Source organism: Equus quagga, chromosome 5 (assembly GCF_021613505.1).
Source record: "Equus quagga isolate Etosha38 chromosome 5, UCLA_HA_Equagga_1.0, whole genome shotgun sequence".
Taxonomy (NCBI): Eukaryota; Metazoa; Chordata; class Mammalia; order Perissodactyla; family Equidae; genus Equus; species Equus quagga.
The window spans coordinates 12,240,821-12,258,917 of record NC_060271.1 but is presented as its reverse complement, the minus strand read 5'-3'; the positions used below and the strand labels follow the sequence as shown (position 1 = coordinate 12,258,917).

The 18,097-nt window shown below is 45.5% G+C and overlaps 1 protein-coding gene across 1 annotated transcript in view; it reads left to right on the top strand.

Annotated features, from left to right (window-relative positions):
• Positions 1-8,107: 8,107 nt before the first annotated feature.
• NSUN4 (NOP2/Sun RNA methyltransferase 4) overlaps positions 8,108-18,097 on the top strand; it is a 29,224-nt gene continuing 19,234 nt past the window's right edge. Inside the window, exons 1-2 of the mRNA XM_046663131.1 lie at positions 8,108-11,611; positions 15,760-16,103. Coding sequence (XP_046519087.1) covers positions 11,519-11,611; positions 15,760-16,103 — 437 coding nt within the window. The 5' untranslated portion in view covers positions 8,108-11,518. The remainder of the gene's footprint in view (positions 11,612-15,759; positions 16,104-18,097) is intronic.

Sequence of the window (18,097 nt, the reverse complement as noted above, 5' to 3'; positions counted from 1 at the left end):
CATGCACCTCAATGTTCATTGCAGCATTATTTACAATAGCCAAGACGCTATTAGAACTGGGTGGTGCTTCTGGCATCTAGTAGGTACACTTTAGGGAAACTGCTGAAAACACTACAATACACAGGACAGTCCCCCTACACAAAGAATTATCCAACCCAAAGCAACCTAAGTGCCCATCAAGAGATGATTGGATGAAGAAGATGTGGTATATATACACAATGGAATACTACTCAGCTGTAAAAAAGAACAAAATCGTCCCATTTGCAACAACATGGATGGACGTTGAGGGAATTATGTTAAGTAAAATAAGCCAGATAGAGAAGGACAATCTCTGTATGATTCCACTCATATGAGGAATTTAAAAATGCAGACAAAGAGAACAGATTAGTGGCTACTGGGGGAAAAATGGGGTGGGGGGTGGGCACAAAGGGTGAAGTGGTGCACCTACAGCACGACTGACAAACAATAATGCACAAGTGAAATTTCACAAGATTGTAACCTATCATTAACTCAATAAAAATTTTAAAAAAATGGAAAAAAGATATCTAACAATAAAAAGAATGAATTAAGTAGAATGAAAGAAACTATAAAGAGCACAAATCTAGGAAATATAAAAGAAACAAAGGAGAAAACGAACGAAACCAAAAGCTGGTTCTTTGACTAGTTCAATAAAATAGACAAATCTCTAGTTAGGCTGATAAAGTACAAAAGAGAGAAGACACCAATCACCAATATCAGTACTGAGCAAGGAGACATTACTGTAGATCCTAAAATCAGGGGTCAGCACCCTTCTTCTGTGAAGATCACAGAGTAAATGCTTTTGGCTTTGTGAGCCATATGACCTTGAGACAACCATTCCGCTCTGTTGTAGCAGTAACAGAGCCGCAGTAAACGAAAGGTGTGGCTTTGTTAAAATAAAACAGTATTTCAAAAACAGGCTACAGGCTGAATTCGGCTTGTGGTTGAACTTTGATGCCCCCTGATATAGATACTAAAAGGATAATAATGGAATACTGTGAACAACTTTATGTGAAGAAATTTGATAACTTAGATGAAATAAAATTTTAAAAAGACTCAAATTGTCAAAACTGGTATAAGAGTTAGAAAATTCAAATAGCCCTACATCAGGCTTTCTCAGCCTCAGCACTATTGACCTTTTGGGTTGGATAATTCTTCGTGTAGGGGGACTGTCCTGTGTATTGTAGTGTTTTCAGCAGTATCCCTAAAGTGTACCTACTAGATGCCAGAAGCACCACCCAGTTGTAACAACTCAAAATATCTCCAGATGTTACCAAATGTCCCCTGGGGGAGGCGCAAAATCACCTCTGGTTGAAAACCATTGCCCTATATCAATCAAAGAAATTGAATTTGTACTTAAAAAGCTTCCCTTCCTACCCCCCCCACCCCCCCCCCCCCCCCCCAAAGAAACACTCAACTCCAGGCCCAGGTGGATTCACTGTCAAACTCTATCAAAAATTTAATGAAGGGGACTGGCCTCGTGGCCCAGTGGTTAAGTTTGCGAGCTCTGCTTTGGCGGCCCAGAGTTTCACCAGTTCGTATCCTGGGCGTGGACCTAGCACTGCTCATCAAGCCATGCTGAGGCGGTGTCCCACATAGCAGAGCCAGGAGGACCCACAACTAGAATACACAGCTATGTACTGAGGGGCTTTGGAGGGGGGAGAGGAGGAGGAGGGGAAGGGGGAGGAGGAGAAGAAGAAGAAAACATTTTAAAAAGTTTAATGAACAAATAATACCAATCCTACAAAAATTCTTTCAGAAAATAGAGGTTGAAGGCACTTATCAAACTCATTTTATGAGGCCAGCATTACCCTGATGTCAAAATTAAATAGACATTACAGGAAGAGAAAAGTGCAGACCAATATCTCTCATGAACACAGATGCAAAAATACAATATATAAAAAGAACAATACATCATGAACTAGTGTGTTTTTCTTACAGGAATGCAAAGTTGGTTCATCATTTGAAAATCAGTCAATATAATTCATCATATTAACAGAATAAAGAAGAAAAACCATATGATTACCTCAACAGATTCAGGAAAAGCATTTGAAGAAAATCAACAACCATTCATGATTTTTAAAAAATCTCAACAAACTAGGCATGAAAAAGAACTTCCTTAATCTAGTAAAGGACATCTATAAAAGAAACTACAGCTAACATTATATAGAATAATGGAGCACTGAATGCTTTCCCCTTAAGACTGGGAAGAAGGCAAGGCTGTCTAACACTCCCACATGTATTCAACAGTGTATTGTTAAGCAGTAGCCAGTGGAATAAAGCCAAGAAAAGGCATATAGATTGGAAAGAAAGAAGTAAAAGTGCCTTTATAAAAGATATGACCTTGTGCACAGAAAATCTGAAAAGATTTCCAAAACAGTTGTCAAAACATAAATTTAGGAAGGTCTTGAGATAAGAGCAATAGATAAAAATCAATTGTATTTTAATACATTTTTTAAAAAAATGAACAAAGTAAGTTTGTCACTTCAAGAAAAACAATTGACAGTATTTGTGGCCAAAGACAAAATTCAAGCTTTCAAGCAAAAATTAGGGTTTTGAAAAACTTTCACCCATCCTTGTGAGCTTAAAAGCTTCCTAACATTTATAGACTTGTCTCATGAGATAATCAGTGATAATAACAAATTTGATTTTTTTTTTTGAGGAATATTAGCCCTGAGCTAACACTGCCCATCTTCTTCTACTTTATATGTGGGATGCCTGCCACAGCATGGTGTGGGGAGTGGTGCATAAGTCCGCCCAGGGATCTGAACTGGTGAACCCTGGGTGCCAAAGTGGAGCATGTGAATTTAACCGCTATGCCAGCAGGCAGCCCTGTGATTTTTTGATATTGTATAATGACTGTGAAAATATTTGAAGGAGCTGCATAACTCAGTGAACCAATAATTTTCAAATCACCACTGTGTGATGTGACAAAATCACGCAAGGGCAAAAGCTTCATTCAAAGTACAAGACACCAATGGATCTTAATATAACAGAACATGGAAAGTTCTTTGATATGGCTTCAGATTCCACACTGCCACTAACCTTTAAGGAAACTACCACTTTTAAATTTTGGTGTAGTACCAAAGAATATTCATAGTTATCTATAAAGACTATTAAAATACTTCTCTCTTTTCTAACTACATATCTGTGTGAGGATGGATTTTCTTTTTTTTCTTTAATTTTACGTTTTTTTTCCTCCCCAAATCCCCCCAGTACATTGTTGTATATTTTAGTTGTGGGTCCTCCTAGTTGTGGCATGTGGGACGCTGCCTCAGCAGGGCCTGATGAGCGGTGCCATGTCCACGCCCAGGATCTGAACCAGCGAAACCCTGGGCTGCCGAAGCAGAGGGTGTGAACTTAACCACTCGGCTGCCAGGCCGGCCCCTGGATTTTCTACATGTACTTCAACTAGAACAATATACCACAACACGTTGAATAACCAGATATGAGAATCCAGCTATTAGCCAGACATTAATTTGCAAGAGACTTATAAAACAATGCCACTCTTCTGACTAAATTTCTTTTAGGAAAATATAATTATTTTTCATAAAGATGTTTATGCTAACATAACGGGTTTATTATTGTTATTTTTATTAATTTTTTTGTGAGGGCGATTGGCCCTGAGCTAACATCTGCTGCCCGTCTTCCTCTATTTTATGTGGGATGCCAGCACAGCGTGGCTTGACAAGTGGTGCTAGGTCGGCGCCCAGCATCTGAACCTGCAAACCTGGGCCACCAAAGCGGAGTGTGCAAACTTAACCACTACGCCACTAGGCCAGCCCCTATTGTTATTTTTAATGAATAAGTATTTTAAAAATTTCTCAGTTTTAATTTCTAACCTGGCAATATTAATAGACAAATAAAAGGTCAATAATTCTCAATAATTTTTTTTTTTTTAGGAAGATTAGCCCCGAGCTAACTGCTGCCAATCCTCCTCTTTTTGCTGAGGAAGACTGGCCCTGAGCTAACATCCATGCCCATCTTCCTCTACTTTATACGTGGGATGCCTACCGCAGCATGGCTTGCCAAGCGGTGCCATGTCAGCACCCGGGATCCAAACCGGCGAACCCTGGGCCGCCGAGAAGGGGAAGGTGCGAACTGAACCGCTGCGCCACTGGCTGCCCATCTCAATAATTTTTAAGAGTGTAAAGTGGTCCCAAGACTAAAAAGTTTGAGAATCATTGATATGGCCCAACTCTTTCTCCCTTGCTACCCCACTTTACAGACAGATAAACTTAGGCTTTGAGTGGGAGGGGGCCCTTCACAGGAAGATTGTGGCTGTGGTCCTGACACTCCATCTTTGGTGTCAGCCTTTGAGAACAGGTGTGGCTGGGATACCTCCTGTCCAGTGTATTCAGTCTCTCTTCACTGGGTCCTGTGAAAAAACCTCACTTAAAATGGAGTTGGAGGCCAGAAGGGGGAGCTCCTATGCAGTTCCACTTGAGGTCAATTCAGGAAAGATAGTCAATTACAGACCCCAACAGAAAGAAGTCATCAACAGGAAGACAGCCAATCAGAGACCCCCAACAGAAGTCATTAACAGGAAAGAATCATCAATAAAAGGGAGAAATGTACATTGCATCCCAAACAGAAATCAACTATCTCAGCAACTCAGCCAATGAGAAGCCATCACCACCCTGAACTCTTGCTTTTCTCCAACGGATTTTCCTTCAAAACAACTCCTCCCAATTTCCCCCTTTTTCCCTATAAAAAAAAGTTCCTCTCCTTTCGTTGTTGGGTTTGTCTATGGCCTGCCATAGCACAGATGTTCTGAAATGCAATTCTTTGGCTATTCCGGAATAAACTCCTTTTGCTGGTAAAATAACCAGCTGTTTTATTTCTAAGGTTGACACATATGGCGTCCGAAGTAGGATCCAAAGGAGGTGACCCTTGAGAGACAACAGCCGCTGGGATTCAGCGAGGTACCTGCACCAAGCCCCTTGCACTGATCGCCTCCATGAGTCACCACCTACTTTCGGTTTGGAGTCTTCTCTAGGATTTTGAGCTCCACTCCCTTTGCATTCTGACCTCTCTGACTTTATTCCAGATCACTGGGGAGAGGCTTTGCTCTCTCAGGGGAGGAACTTTGTCCTCCGAGTTCAAGCCTCCGTCCTTGGTTTCAAGGCGTTGTCCTTGGTAAGTACTCAGTTGTTTTCTGAAGGTAATACAGATCTTTTTGGGACTTGACCTTGCTGAAAATCCAGGAGTTTTCAGATTCCATTTGGAATTAGGGCTGTGAATCCAGCAACTTTCTTTTGTATTTAGATTCCTCTGGGGATCAGGGCTAGGACTCTAGCAGCTTCTTGGGTTTTCAGAGGAAATTTCAGAAATGAGATCCAAGTCATCTAAATGTTCTGAAGGAAACCCTTCTTCAGAGACCCTGGTCAGGTTTATATCTGAAAACTTTGGGCCCCTACATGTGCATTCTCTCTCTCTTTTTTTTTTTTTTTGGAAGATTAGCCCTGAGCTAACATCTGCTGCTAATCTTCCTTTTTTTGCTGAGGAAGACTGGCCCTGAGCTAACATCCGTGCCCATCTTCCTCTATTTTATGTGGGACGCCTGCCACAGCATGGCTTGACGAGTGATGTGTAGGTCCGCACTCGGGATCCGAACCGGTGAACACTGGGCCACCGAAGCAGAATGTGCCCACTTAAACTGCTCCACCACCAGGCCGGCCCCCCTACATGTGCATTGTTAACTAAATGGGCCAAACTGACCAAGAGTATTCCAGAATTACAATGGCCATTGGGAACTTTAGAAGATTCCCCAAACTCATTTTCTTAAAACCAAACTGGAAAACTGCAGCTCCAATATTAAACAAAACGAATGGTATGCTTATTTTAATCGATACCTGGAGGCTTCCAAAAGTGCACAAAACTCTAAAATCACATCAATACAGGATACTATATCTAAATTAGCTGAAACAACTAAAAAACTGAGGGAAGATAAAATGCCTTCTGAGGCGTCTTTCCCTTTGCCCATTTTCTTTGTCTTTAGCTCAGGCCCCACCTCTGGTGCCATCTTCTTCCTTCCCTTCTACCCCACCTCTACTGCTCAAACTTCAGCCACCTGAGCAAGTAACCTTAACTTAGTCCATCTGCCACAAACACAATTTGGATCTAACTATTCCTTTGAACTTTGTACCTGAGACATGGCTGAAATTCTTAAAACAAAAGCTATAAGGTCTCTGTGTCTGTCTATATGTTATGTCTGTCTATGTATGCATGGGATACTTTTCTACCTCCAGATGGTATGGCTAAGACTGATTTGTAAAAGCTCTATTTAATTGGCTTGAAATTTCAAGTGCTTATAAATAAAGTATTCCTCAACCTCAGAAATATAACAAAACTAATCCAAATGTTTTCAAGTTACATGGTCTAGGATTAATCTCTTAGGCATTCTTCTTATGACTATATACATATATTTGCATGGGGTCAGTAAAGGTCTGTTTTCCTTGTAACAGGACACAACTGGAAATATTGGCTACATTACCAAGGCTCCGACTTGTCATATTCAAGAAAGAATATGTTATATTAAAAAAAGATGTACATAGACTCAGAAACAACCAGAGAGCTTTAAGGAACCACTAGGAAAAATCAGCCTAGTATCTTGGTTATAAGGTTTCGGCAAAGCAATCTTAAAAAAGAGCTTATATGGGGGCTGGCCCCGTGGCTGAGTGGTTAAGTTCGTGTGCTCCACTTTGGTGGCCTAGGGTTTCGCTGGTTCGGATCCTGGGCACAGACATGGCACAGCTCGTCAGACCACACTGAGGCAGCATCCCACATGCCACAACTAGAAGGACCTACAACTAAAATATACAACTACGTACTGGGGGGGTTTGGGGAGAAAAGGCAGAAAAAAAAAAGATTGGCAACAGTGGTTAGCTCAGGTGCCAATCTTAAAAAAAAAAAGAGCTTATATGGTCAATCACTATTTTTGCTGTATTTATATAAATAATCAGGCCAAGTTTAACACAAACAAATTAGTTTTACTATGATTATGTTTAATAAAAATGGGGGTAATTGTGGAGAGAGAAATTATGTTTGCACATTTGTAAGTATTAAATTCTAGTTCTATTAATTGTCTTTAAGGTTTTGTTATATATTTGTAAGCTGGACTGGATCCTAAATTCTTACAGTTTCCTTAAATGTCTGGTTATCATACTCCAAACTAACTTTTCCTATTTTTACTGCCCTTGAAATATCCTTGGAAGGGACTAAACTAGGCTCTCCTCACTATCCAGATGGCAGCCAAACTTCAGGGACTTGAGCCTTGGGTACAAACCTCACAGCTAAAGAAGGCTCTCCCTGACATCTAGTCCTGTACAAATGCTGAAGACCTCCAAATCAAACTGACTAGGAAGAGAAGCACTGACATCTGAGGCAGACAGCTTTCTCAAGGTTCCTGGGCCAGGCCTGTATAGCCCCTTCCCACCATTGTCTCACTTTTATTTTCTCCCTCCCTTTCCTGGGAAGACAACACCCTTGTCCACATTTCTCAATCCCTTATCAAAGGGGGAAACTTCTGATTGCTGGATTTGCCATCAGAAACTTCGATGTGTTCAGGACAATAATAACCCCTTAGTTCACCCTATAAGAAATTTCACTGGAATTCCAGATGCTATTGTATGTTTAAATTGTTCTGCAGGCCCATTAAGTCAGGGTATTAAGCCTGCCTAATTTCACTCCTTGCTTTAATTTAACCCACCCTTGGGAGGGAAAGACAAGATCCTATGGATATTTGTATGATAAATTCTGTAAGATGGCAATTGTAAATCAGATCATTTGTACATTTGTTATATCCATGTATTTAGGCAACCTATTAATATGTAACAGTACAATGTCTGAGCCTTGGTTAAATGGTGGTAATCACTCAATGTCAGTGAACGAGTCCACAGATATTGTTGCTTCTGCAGGAGCCTTATGTACACCTGCTGGTTACATTTTCATATGTGGAGGCTCTGACAATAGCCTTTATGCTTGGGTATCTCATTGCCTTGACAGCTGGAGAGTACGAGGTCAGCACGCCCTTGCCATATTCACCACCCTGTTCTCCCTGCATAACCAATCAGAAGCCTCTCATTGGTCAGTTCCACTAAATTCCTATAATTGCCTCAAACAAGAACTTGCAGGAGGTGTGCATGATTCTGAGTATGCCTCTGTGGAGAGCTTTCTTTCTGTGGATTGGAATAAGCGCTAATGTATAAATGATCAGGATTCTCTCCCTAACACTAGAAGAGTCAGCTGATTCCACAGCCAAAGCAGTTGCAACCCAACAACAGTTGCTTAACTCATTGGCCAGAGGAGTTTTAGATACCTCATTGCTGAGCAGGGAGGTGTCCGTGCAGTAACAAACACCACCTGTTGTACCTGGATAAATAACTCTGGGGAAATAGAGATCCAGTTACAGAGAATTAGGGAGCAAGCACATTGGCTGCAACAAATTTCACCCAATAACCCACTAGACAGTGGGTTTGATTTATTTAGCCTGTTACAAACTGTGCTGTTGTATTGTTCTTAATCCTGCTTTGTGTACTTGTTGTTAAACTCTGTACCTATTACCTGTTGAACCTTTGTAAACATGACAAACCTAATCAGCTGATGTTAACTCAAGAATTTCTAATGATTTCTGATGCTTATGATCTCGGACAACTACAGACTTTAAATAAGAGATGCTTGAGAGTTCTCCCCCATGGCCTTCCTTGTTACTCACATGTGGCCTCAATGGTTTCCAACCACTATGCACTTTCCCTCCACCATGGGACATGACTACTAGGAAACGTCCTTCCTGGCACCAGGGGACAAAACCACTACATGCAGAGAACCTGACTTTTGATCAGCAATGCTCTGGAAGAAGATCTTGATCAAAATGGGAAAAAGTGAGAATTAATAAGGGGAAATCTCATTTAAAAAGGAGCTGGGAGGCCAGAAAGGGGAGTTCTCATGCAGTACCACTTGAGGTCAATCACATAAAAGATAATCAATCATAGACCCCAACAGAAGTCATCAACAGGAAAGAATCATCATTTACAGGAAGAAATGTACATTGCATCTCAAACAGAAACCCAGTACCCCAGCAAGGGAGCCAATGAGAAGCCATCGCCACTCTGAACTCTTGCTTTTCTCCAATGGATTTTCCTTCAAAACAACTCCTCCCAATTTCTTCCTTTTTCCCTATGAAATAACATTCCCCTCCTTTGATTGTTGGATTTGCCCATGGTCTGCCACAGCATGCACATTCCGAATTGCAATTCTTTAGCTATTCTGAATAAATTCATTTCACTGGTAAAACAATTGAGTTTTATTTTTAAGGTTCATAATCCTTGCCTGCATTTAAATGTCTATGAGCTTCTTAAAAAAAGGCCTTCCTCCATACACATACCTCTCCTTCTATCTTACAACTGCTAGGTCCCTGTAACAAACTTCTTGAAAAAATTGTTTACAATTACATCTCTACTTTCTAATCTTTCACTCACTCATTCAATAAATATTTATTGAGAGCCAACTATGTACCATATACTGTTTCAGGTGCTGATCACTGAGCAATGAATTAAACAAAATCCTTGCTCTTTTAAATCTTACATTCTTGTGAGGGGAGACACGTCCAGAAAAATTGTCCAGAACTTGTAAATGGGCAGAAGAGGATTACTGGGTGCTCTTTCATTCTAGTGCTGTGGTTTACATTTGATTGACTTTATATTGACTAGGCCATCTTACAATTTTGTTGGGGTAGAGGTTAACTTGTAGAAAACTGATGGCAAATGCAAATAATTCTTGTCTGAGAGCAATGCAAATGACTCCTGTGCATAGTAATGCAAATGAATTTTGTCCAGTAAAGATAAAATTGATTTTCATCTGGGAGAAGAGATAATCCCAAACATTACAGTTTATTACCTAATAAAATACTGTTTTTGCAAGTATTAGCAAATTTATTTCAGCATTCCTTCGGCTGATAATCTAAATCTCTAAAACTCAAATTCTCATCTGAATAAGTCTTACCAACTTACTGGTTCCCTCATTATTTAGGATAGTAATGGATGAGTGGTTTATGATGATGAATAAAATCTTCGGGATGTGTTCATTATATATTTATATAAGCATTACATTGGTTTTTACCCCTCTCCTTTTTTTGAGGAGGATTAGCCCTGAGCTAACATCTGCTACCAATCCTCCTCTTTTTGCTGAGGCAGACTGGCCCTGAGCTAACATCCATGCCCATCTTTCCCTACTTTATACGTGAGATGCCTACCACGGCACAGCTTGACAAGTGGTGCCATGTCCGCACCCGGCATCTGAACCAGCAACCCCGGCCTCATAAGCGGAAGGTGGGAACTTCACCGCTGCACCACCAGGTCACCCCCTAGCATTATGTTTCTAACCTTCTGAAAATTACAATTTAGCAGACTATAAGAAAATAAATACATGTCAGGTGGTAATAAATTATAAGAATAAAAGCAGAGTAAGAGGACAGCTATTAAAGGTGCTGTACGGCCCAATCAGTCAACCAATCTTGTAATCCTCTCTTAATCGTAAGTGGAATCCATCCTCTTCTGTCCAGCTTCACTGCCACCACACTAATCCAAATCATCATCTTTTCTCACCTGATCTCCCTGCCTTACTCCTACCTACTCCTATCATCGGCTGTCAAGATGATCATTTTTAAAAACGCTCATCTGCACATGTCCCTCCTCTCCACTGGCTCCTTGGTAGACTGAAGTTTTGTGGGGGCTAAAACTTACACAATTCGGGAGGCCTTCTTTAAGAAAAATAATATAAAATTAGGTACAGGGCCTTAAAGGGGGCAGTGCAAACGACACATCCTTAGCTTCACTCTAAATCCGTCCCTACCCACAAGTCTAGCCTCGTTTTTGTTGTTGTTGTTGTTTTTTAAAGATTTCATTTTTCCTTTTTCTCCCAAAGCCCCCCGAGTACATAGTTGTCTATTCCAGTTACAGGTCCTCCTAGTTGTGGCACGTGGGATGCCGCCTCAGGACGGCCTGATGAGCGGTGCCACGTCCGCGCCCAGGATCCGAACCGGGGAAACCCTGGGCCACCCAAGCCGACCGCGCCAACTTAACCACTCGGCCACGGGCAGCCCCCTAGCCCGGCTTTTATCTACCTTAGGATCTTGTCTCCGCGCAACTTCTGCCTAGAAGGCCCTTCCTGCCCCTTTTTAGTTAACTCTTTAAGTATTCAACTGCCAGCTCCCAGTCCTCCCTGATCCCCCAACTGGGTTAGGGACCTTTATGGAGTCTCTCCCAATGCTCCAAGCATCCAGGCGAAACCACCATTAGGTGCGAACGGTTGCTCCTTTCCAGCGCTTTCAAAGATCTCTGGCGGGGCGGCGTTTGCACCGGGGATGTAAAGGTGGGCGGAGCCTCGGGAGACAACAGTAATTCCCTCCTCTTTTCGTCCAGAGTGGCGCGCATCATCTCTACGGAACCCGCGAGTCTCGGGTTGCGGTTCCGGTCGGAATTACCCCGCTGAGCACGCAGACATGGCTGCGCTGATAGTGAGAGGTGTTCGGGACGTGCTGAAGCGTGCAGACTTCGCGACCGTCCCGCGGAGACATCGACATAAGAAGAAATGGGTAAGGTCCAGCCGGGCCCAGGAGGGAACAGTGATAGCGCCTCTTGCCGCCACCTCTCGGGAAACCTCTCCAGGCCTTCCGCTGCCAGCCGGCTCAGTTAGGTTCGCTACTCCTCTGGAACGTCTTCGGCCTCTTGTCCCGCCCCTTGGGAGCGTCACTAGGCTCCTTCCTCTCACATCTGTTACGTCATCGCCTCTGTCCGCCCTTTTGTTTCGTCGCGCGTCTTCGGCTCTCGCTCCTGTTTCGTCCGCAGCCTCCTGGCTCCGCCCCTCTAAGTTACGTCATCACCTTCGCCCTCATTCTTTCAGTTATGTCACCGCCTCTTGCTCCCTGGCTCGCGGTTACCTTCCCCTGGGCCGCCACTGTCCCTTCCCCTTCCCTTCCCCCCCTCCCCCGCCCCCCTTCTTTCCTACCCCGCCCCCATCCCCACCTCACCCACTATGACCTCTTCTCCTCCTTTCCTCCGAGAACTTCGAGCCCGGCCGCCCTCACTCTTCGAAAAATGTCGGAGCGACTTCCCCTTCCTTCCTGGGTCTCCGCCGCCCTCCAGGAAAGGAGTCAACTCCCTCACCCTCGAGCTGCCTTTGGTGCCCAGGAAAGGTTACAGTGACCACCCTGCCCTTACTCCCGGCCTCTCCCCAAACCCTGGCAAAAGGTGCAGCGACTCCTCTCACCCCTTGGGCTGTCCCCCGTGCTCCAGACAGCCTTTCTCTGGCCCCGCCTGTTGCCCAGGAATTTCTTCCGTAACCGGCACGCCCCCCTCCCTACCCCCACCGATTCCCTCCCCCCCCCCCCCCCCCCCCCCCCCCCCCCCCCAGCCGCCCCTGCGTCCGGGGAGATGTTCTTTTGAACCCTCTTCTCCGCTCCTCGGAAGGCCCTGCTGCCCTGAGCCTATCCTCCCGGGCTCGTCCCCTCTGAGCCCTTGTTTTGACCGGTTCAGCCTTCTGCAGTCACCCCCTCTTTGTCCCCGGAGCCCTTGTTGCGGCTGGATCAGTTCCCCGAGAACACCGTGTCCCTGTCCCCGAAGCCCGTACATTGACCAGCAGACGTACATCTGTTACTGTGGTGGATACCCTTTAGCCCTGGTAACCAGCTCGGTGACCTCCCCTCCTCTAACTCATCGGCCCCCAGGAACCAGCCCAGTGACCTCTCCTCCCCTCACTTGTGTGCCTTTGGAAACTGGCCCCATGATTTCACCACCTGTCACTCATCAGCACCCAGCAAACAGCCTGGGGACCTCCCCTCCGCTCGCTCATATAACTTTGGAAACTCGTCCCGTGATTTCACCTCTTTTCGTTCGTGAGCCCCCCAGAGCTGGTACCGTGATTTCCCCTTCCATCACTCTTGGATCCCAGGGAACTTGCCCCATGATTTCACCTCCTCTTACTCATAGGCCATTGGGAACTGGCCTCGTGATTTCACCTCCTCTTGCTCACCGGCCCATGGAAACTAGAGCTATAATTTCCCCACCCCTTTCTCACAGGGTTTTGGAAACTGGGATCATGATTTCCCCTCCACTCTCTCCCTGGTCCTCAGGGAGAAGTTATAATGACCCTCCTCTTTCCCAAGCATCTTCCCCACCAACGGGCACCTTTTACCATGGCCACCTTAAGCCTCCAGACTCTTATGAACCGAAACCACAGCTTGACTCGCCCTGTGGGAAAAATTATTGTGGCGCCCCACTTTCTTCTCAGGCAGGCACATCTGGCTGTCCCAGCTCACCTCCAGAGGGCTCTCATCACTGTTCCCATCTTCCCCCAGAGACCCACATACCTGCCCCTGGGAGCCCTTGTGGTGCCATCCGCCTGCCTCCTGGGAGTACTGGTTCTCCTTGCTCACCCCAGTCCCAGGCTTCCAGGAAGCCTTGCTTTGGGTCCACGTTCTCCTGGGAGACTGCTGGGAGCCCTTACCTCTTCGTAACCCCAGTCGCCATGATTTCTGGTCCTCCCTGTCCCCAGGAACCACCTCTTCCCCTGTCCTCCCCCTGTCCTTGTTCTGCCTTCTCTTTCCCTTCACCCCTGGGCAACCAGTTGATATCTCCACCTCAGTCACCCCCCAGCAGAAGCTATAATGAACCTCCTCTCCCTACCCCAGCTTGCCCCCAAGTGAAGTCCCCGAAATCTTCAGAGTTAAGGCAGCCACGTGCTCCCCACAGAAGTCGCTCCCTGGTCACCCCTCTCCAGCAAACTCCTCCTGATGAGCCCACGCCCCCTAAGGCCAGCACCTCTCCTCCACCTCCCTCCTGCTCGTCTGATCTCTCAGGTGCTTCTTGTATAGTGACATCCGTGACAACTTGCTCAAATTCCTGCCCTAAAGAACTTCCCCAAGGGACTGCCGTACCTACTGTGGTCCCTACAATCCTCAAAACTGTTATCCCCACTTCTCTTCCCCCCCGCCTTCCTTGTGATCCTGTCCCACCCAATAGTTGTGCTCAGAGCAGCCCCCGTGGACCTCTCCTAAGGTCCCCCTGCAGTACCCATGTATATTCTGTGATTCCTCCCACCCCCAATCCCTGCCCACTCTCTGATTCCCTCAGTCAATCCACAGGCCCCCCTCAGTGTCATAGGCAGCCCATGGTGCCCCACTGTGGCCCTCCCAGGGGCCCACCACAACCCCGTCGCCAGAGTGTGGCACCTCCTTGTTCTACCCACATCTATTCTTGTATCCCTTTGAGAACACCCTTTGACCTCCAAAGTTTACCCATTGCCCCCCGAGCCCGGGGCCGCCCTGATGCTATGCCCTGTGGCCTCCATGTCTACTCTGTGGCTTCTCGAGGCTCTTGCAAAGAATCTCCCCAGATTCCCTACAGCTGTCCTTTGCCTTCATCCAAGAGTTCCAGCTGTAGTTCAACTATTATTATTAATGAATGCCAGAGTAGTGACAGCCAGAGAAAGAATACCCACGAAAGCAGAAGTCGGAGCCCAAGTGAGAGTCCCCACCGCTGTAGCAGAAGTGAGAGTCAAAGCAAGAGTTTCCATCCTAGTAGAAGTCACAACCGGAGCAAGAGTCCCTCTGAAAACGAAAATTGGAGCCAGAGTGACTATACCCACCAAAGTAGAAATCAGGATCAGAATGAGAGTGTTCCACCTAGAGGAAATCGGGGCCACAGTAGCAAAAGTCGGAGCCGAAGCAACAGTCCTCACCATGTCAGAAGTCGGGGCCAGAGCAAGAGAGCCCGTCATAAAGGAAGTCGGATTCGAAGTGGGAGTCACAGCAGTCACAGACATCATGGTCGGAGCAAGAGCCCCCGCCATAGCAAGAAATGATGATCAGAGCAAGAGAGTTCTGACCAAACCAAAAATCCAGGCCAGAGCAAAATTCGGACAGTAACAAGGTTGCCAGCCACAGCAGGTGTTCCAGCTGTGGCAACTAGGGCCAGCTTGTGGACTTCTCAGCTGAAGTCTTAATTTTCCTTTTAATCTACTTTTATGCTCTTCAAACCTGACTCATGTCCCTCACTGCTACCCCCCATAGCAGTCGTCCTAGAAGTCCCCATTTTGGTTCACACCTCAAGGTTTCTGTGTGCTCTCCTTATCCCACCTTCCTGGGGTCTGGGAACTCTCCCAAAATGACCCTTAATCCTGTGATTCTGAGCATTATGGTGTCAGTCACTGCATGATTGTAGGTAAGTTACCCTCATCTCTCCATCAAATATGGAAGGTTGAAATTTTTTGTGTCCCACTGAGCTATCTGTTGTGATGCTCACATAAGCTAGGAGATGTGAAAGTGCTTTGAGAAATGGAAGGACTGTTCAGAGAGAAAGTGTCTTTTGTTTTTAAGCCTGAAGCTTCCCCCAGAGCCTCTGTACTTTCTTCCAACCTTCTGTAGACTCCCCTCAAGAATCCTCTCCTGAGCTCCCATTCTTTTAAGTTCCTCTTACTCCAAGGCCTCAAGGAGTGTCCCCTTTCTTGGTGACCCCCACATGCTACTGTGAGAGGTACAGCTTCCTTTCTCTCACAAACCTGAGATAGAAAGGGCAGCTCTCCGCTATTCTTTCCCGCACTTCTCTTCTCAGGCAGGATGCAAAGGCAGGAGTGAGCACTAGCTGGATCCACATTTGCCCCAGGGTTCTGAGGTATTGGTGGGGTCAGGAAGTAGGGGGTAGAGGCAAGACTGGAAGATCAATAATTCTGTTCTTTCCCTTTTAGGCTGCCACAGAGCCCAAATTTCCTGCCACTCGACTGGCTCTGCAGAATTTTGACATGACCTACAGTGTGCAGTTTGAAGATCTTTGGCCATCAATCCGGGTCAGTCTCCTCTCAGAGCAGAAGTATGGTGCATTGGTCAATAACTTTGCTGCCTGGGACCATGTGAGTGCTGAGCTGGAGCAACTGAGTGCCCGGGATTTTGTGAATGAAGCCATCTCCCACAGGGAACGGGAGCCTGAGAGTGGCCAAACTGCAGTTCCATCCCCAGCCTCCTGGGCCTGCAGTCCCAACCTTCGATGCTTCACTTTCCCCAGAGGGGATGTCAGCCGTTTCCCTCCTGCCAGGTAGGGTGTGAAGCCATGGTTGGGGCTGTCCTGAGCATCTGCTGGAAGTAGACGGGAAGTGACCCAGCCCCTGCCCTCTTTAATAAGGATCATAGTATTGCTAATATTTACTGAGTACTTATACATGCTAGGCATTTTTCTAAGTGCTGTATATATGTTATGTCCTTTTGTTCTGTCAACAACCCTCTGAGGTAGGTAATATTGTTCCTCTTTTACATTTGAGGAAACTGAGGTGCAGAGAAATTAAGGTAGTTATGTTGCCGAACCAGAAGTGGGTTCACTCACCGGTCGCACAGCAAGCCAATCTCTGACACCAGGTGTAGTGGAAGAAAGTAGGAATTTTATTGCAAAGCGCTGAGCAAGGAGAACAGGCAGCTAACGCTGTAGTTCAAAACTCCCCAAAAAGCTATAAACAAGGGTTTTTATTTGGCGTTTTAGGTAGGGGAGGGGGAGCATGTGGCCTTGGGAGCTAAAGTTTTAAGAATCCTCTGCACAGGTGCGAATGCCTTTCATGTTTCTTCATGGGTTGCATGTGCAAATTTGGGGGGGGTTCTATGTGTTGCATGTGATGGACTTTTAGTGTGTGACATCTAAAATTTACAGTCGGTCATTTTAGCTTTTCTCAGTGCACCTGTGCGATGTTTAGTTGCAGGGGAGCTGCAGCAAGCTGCTCTCTTATCATTGGTCTTCCTGTTGTTCTGTAAAACAAGCTCAGAAACTTTGGTTATTTTGTCTCCCACATCAACTTTGTGGGTACAGGCATGGTTTCACCCTAAATCAGGGAAAGTTATACTCCTTTGTTCTCAGTTTCACTTACTTTAGGTCCCTTAGATAGTAAGTGGTCCAGTTAATGTTTAGACCCAGGCGGTCTAACTCCAGAACCTGTGCTTTGAACCTGTTGTGCTCCACTGCCTCGCATAGAAAACAACCACCTCTTCCTTGAGCACTTACTGCACCCTCTCCAGTTAAAATGTGTGTGATTTACAACTGCTTTCTCAGTTTGCTCTTGTAGCCACCCATCAAAGTGAGTAGGTTTGGTACCAAAGAAGTGGGACTTGCCTAGGAAATGGGGCTTCCCCGGGGGCACAGAGTTAGTAACAGATGAGGTGTGCGGAGAGGGAAGGAGAACTTCTGGTCTTCTGATCCATTCCTCGAATGTACATGAAGTTGAATGAAAAAAAAGACTCCTTAAGGCCAGCCAGTGGCCTAGTGGTTAAATACAGCGCTTCAGTGGCCCGGGCCCGGTTCCCAGGTGCAGACCTAGACCACTCATCTGTCAGTGGCCATGCTGAGGTGATGGCCCACATACAAAAAGAGGAAGATTAGCAGCGGATATTAGCTCAGATGAATCTTCCTCAAAAAAAAAAAAGGAGACTCTGTAATCAAATGCTAAATTGTGCTTTAGAAATTGAGAAAAGGAGAGCTCATTGTTAATGTGGGAATTGATTTTTGCAGGATTAGTTCATTCATTCAACAAGTATTTATTGTCTACCAAATGCCAGGCATTCTGAAGTGCCTGGGTTATGGGTGTGCAAACCCTCTTTTTTTATTTTTTGAGGAAGATTAGCCCTGAGCTAACTGCTGCCAATCCTCCTCTTTTTGCTGAGGAAGACTGGCCCTGAGCTAACATCCATGCCCATCTTCCTCTACTTTCTATGTGGGACGCCTGCCTCAGCATGGCGTGCCAAGCAGTGCCATGTCTGCACTTGGGATCCAAACTGGCCAACCCCAGGCTGCTGAAGCAGAACGTGCACACTTAACCGCTGTACCACCAGGCTGGCCCCATGTACAAACCCTCTTGGAGCTTCCAGTCTAGTGAGGAAGACAACTATTAAAAAACTATTTGTGATTGTGATTAACTGCTACAAAGGAAAAGTACAAGATGCTGTGAAGTCTTAAACAGAAATGTGCCGCATCATGTTTCAGTCAATGATGGACTGCATATACATTGGTGATCCCAAAGACTGGTGCCGTATAGACTAGGTGTGTCGTAG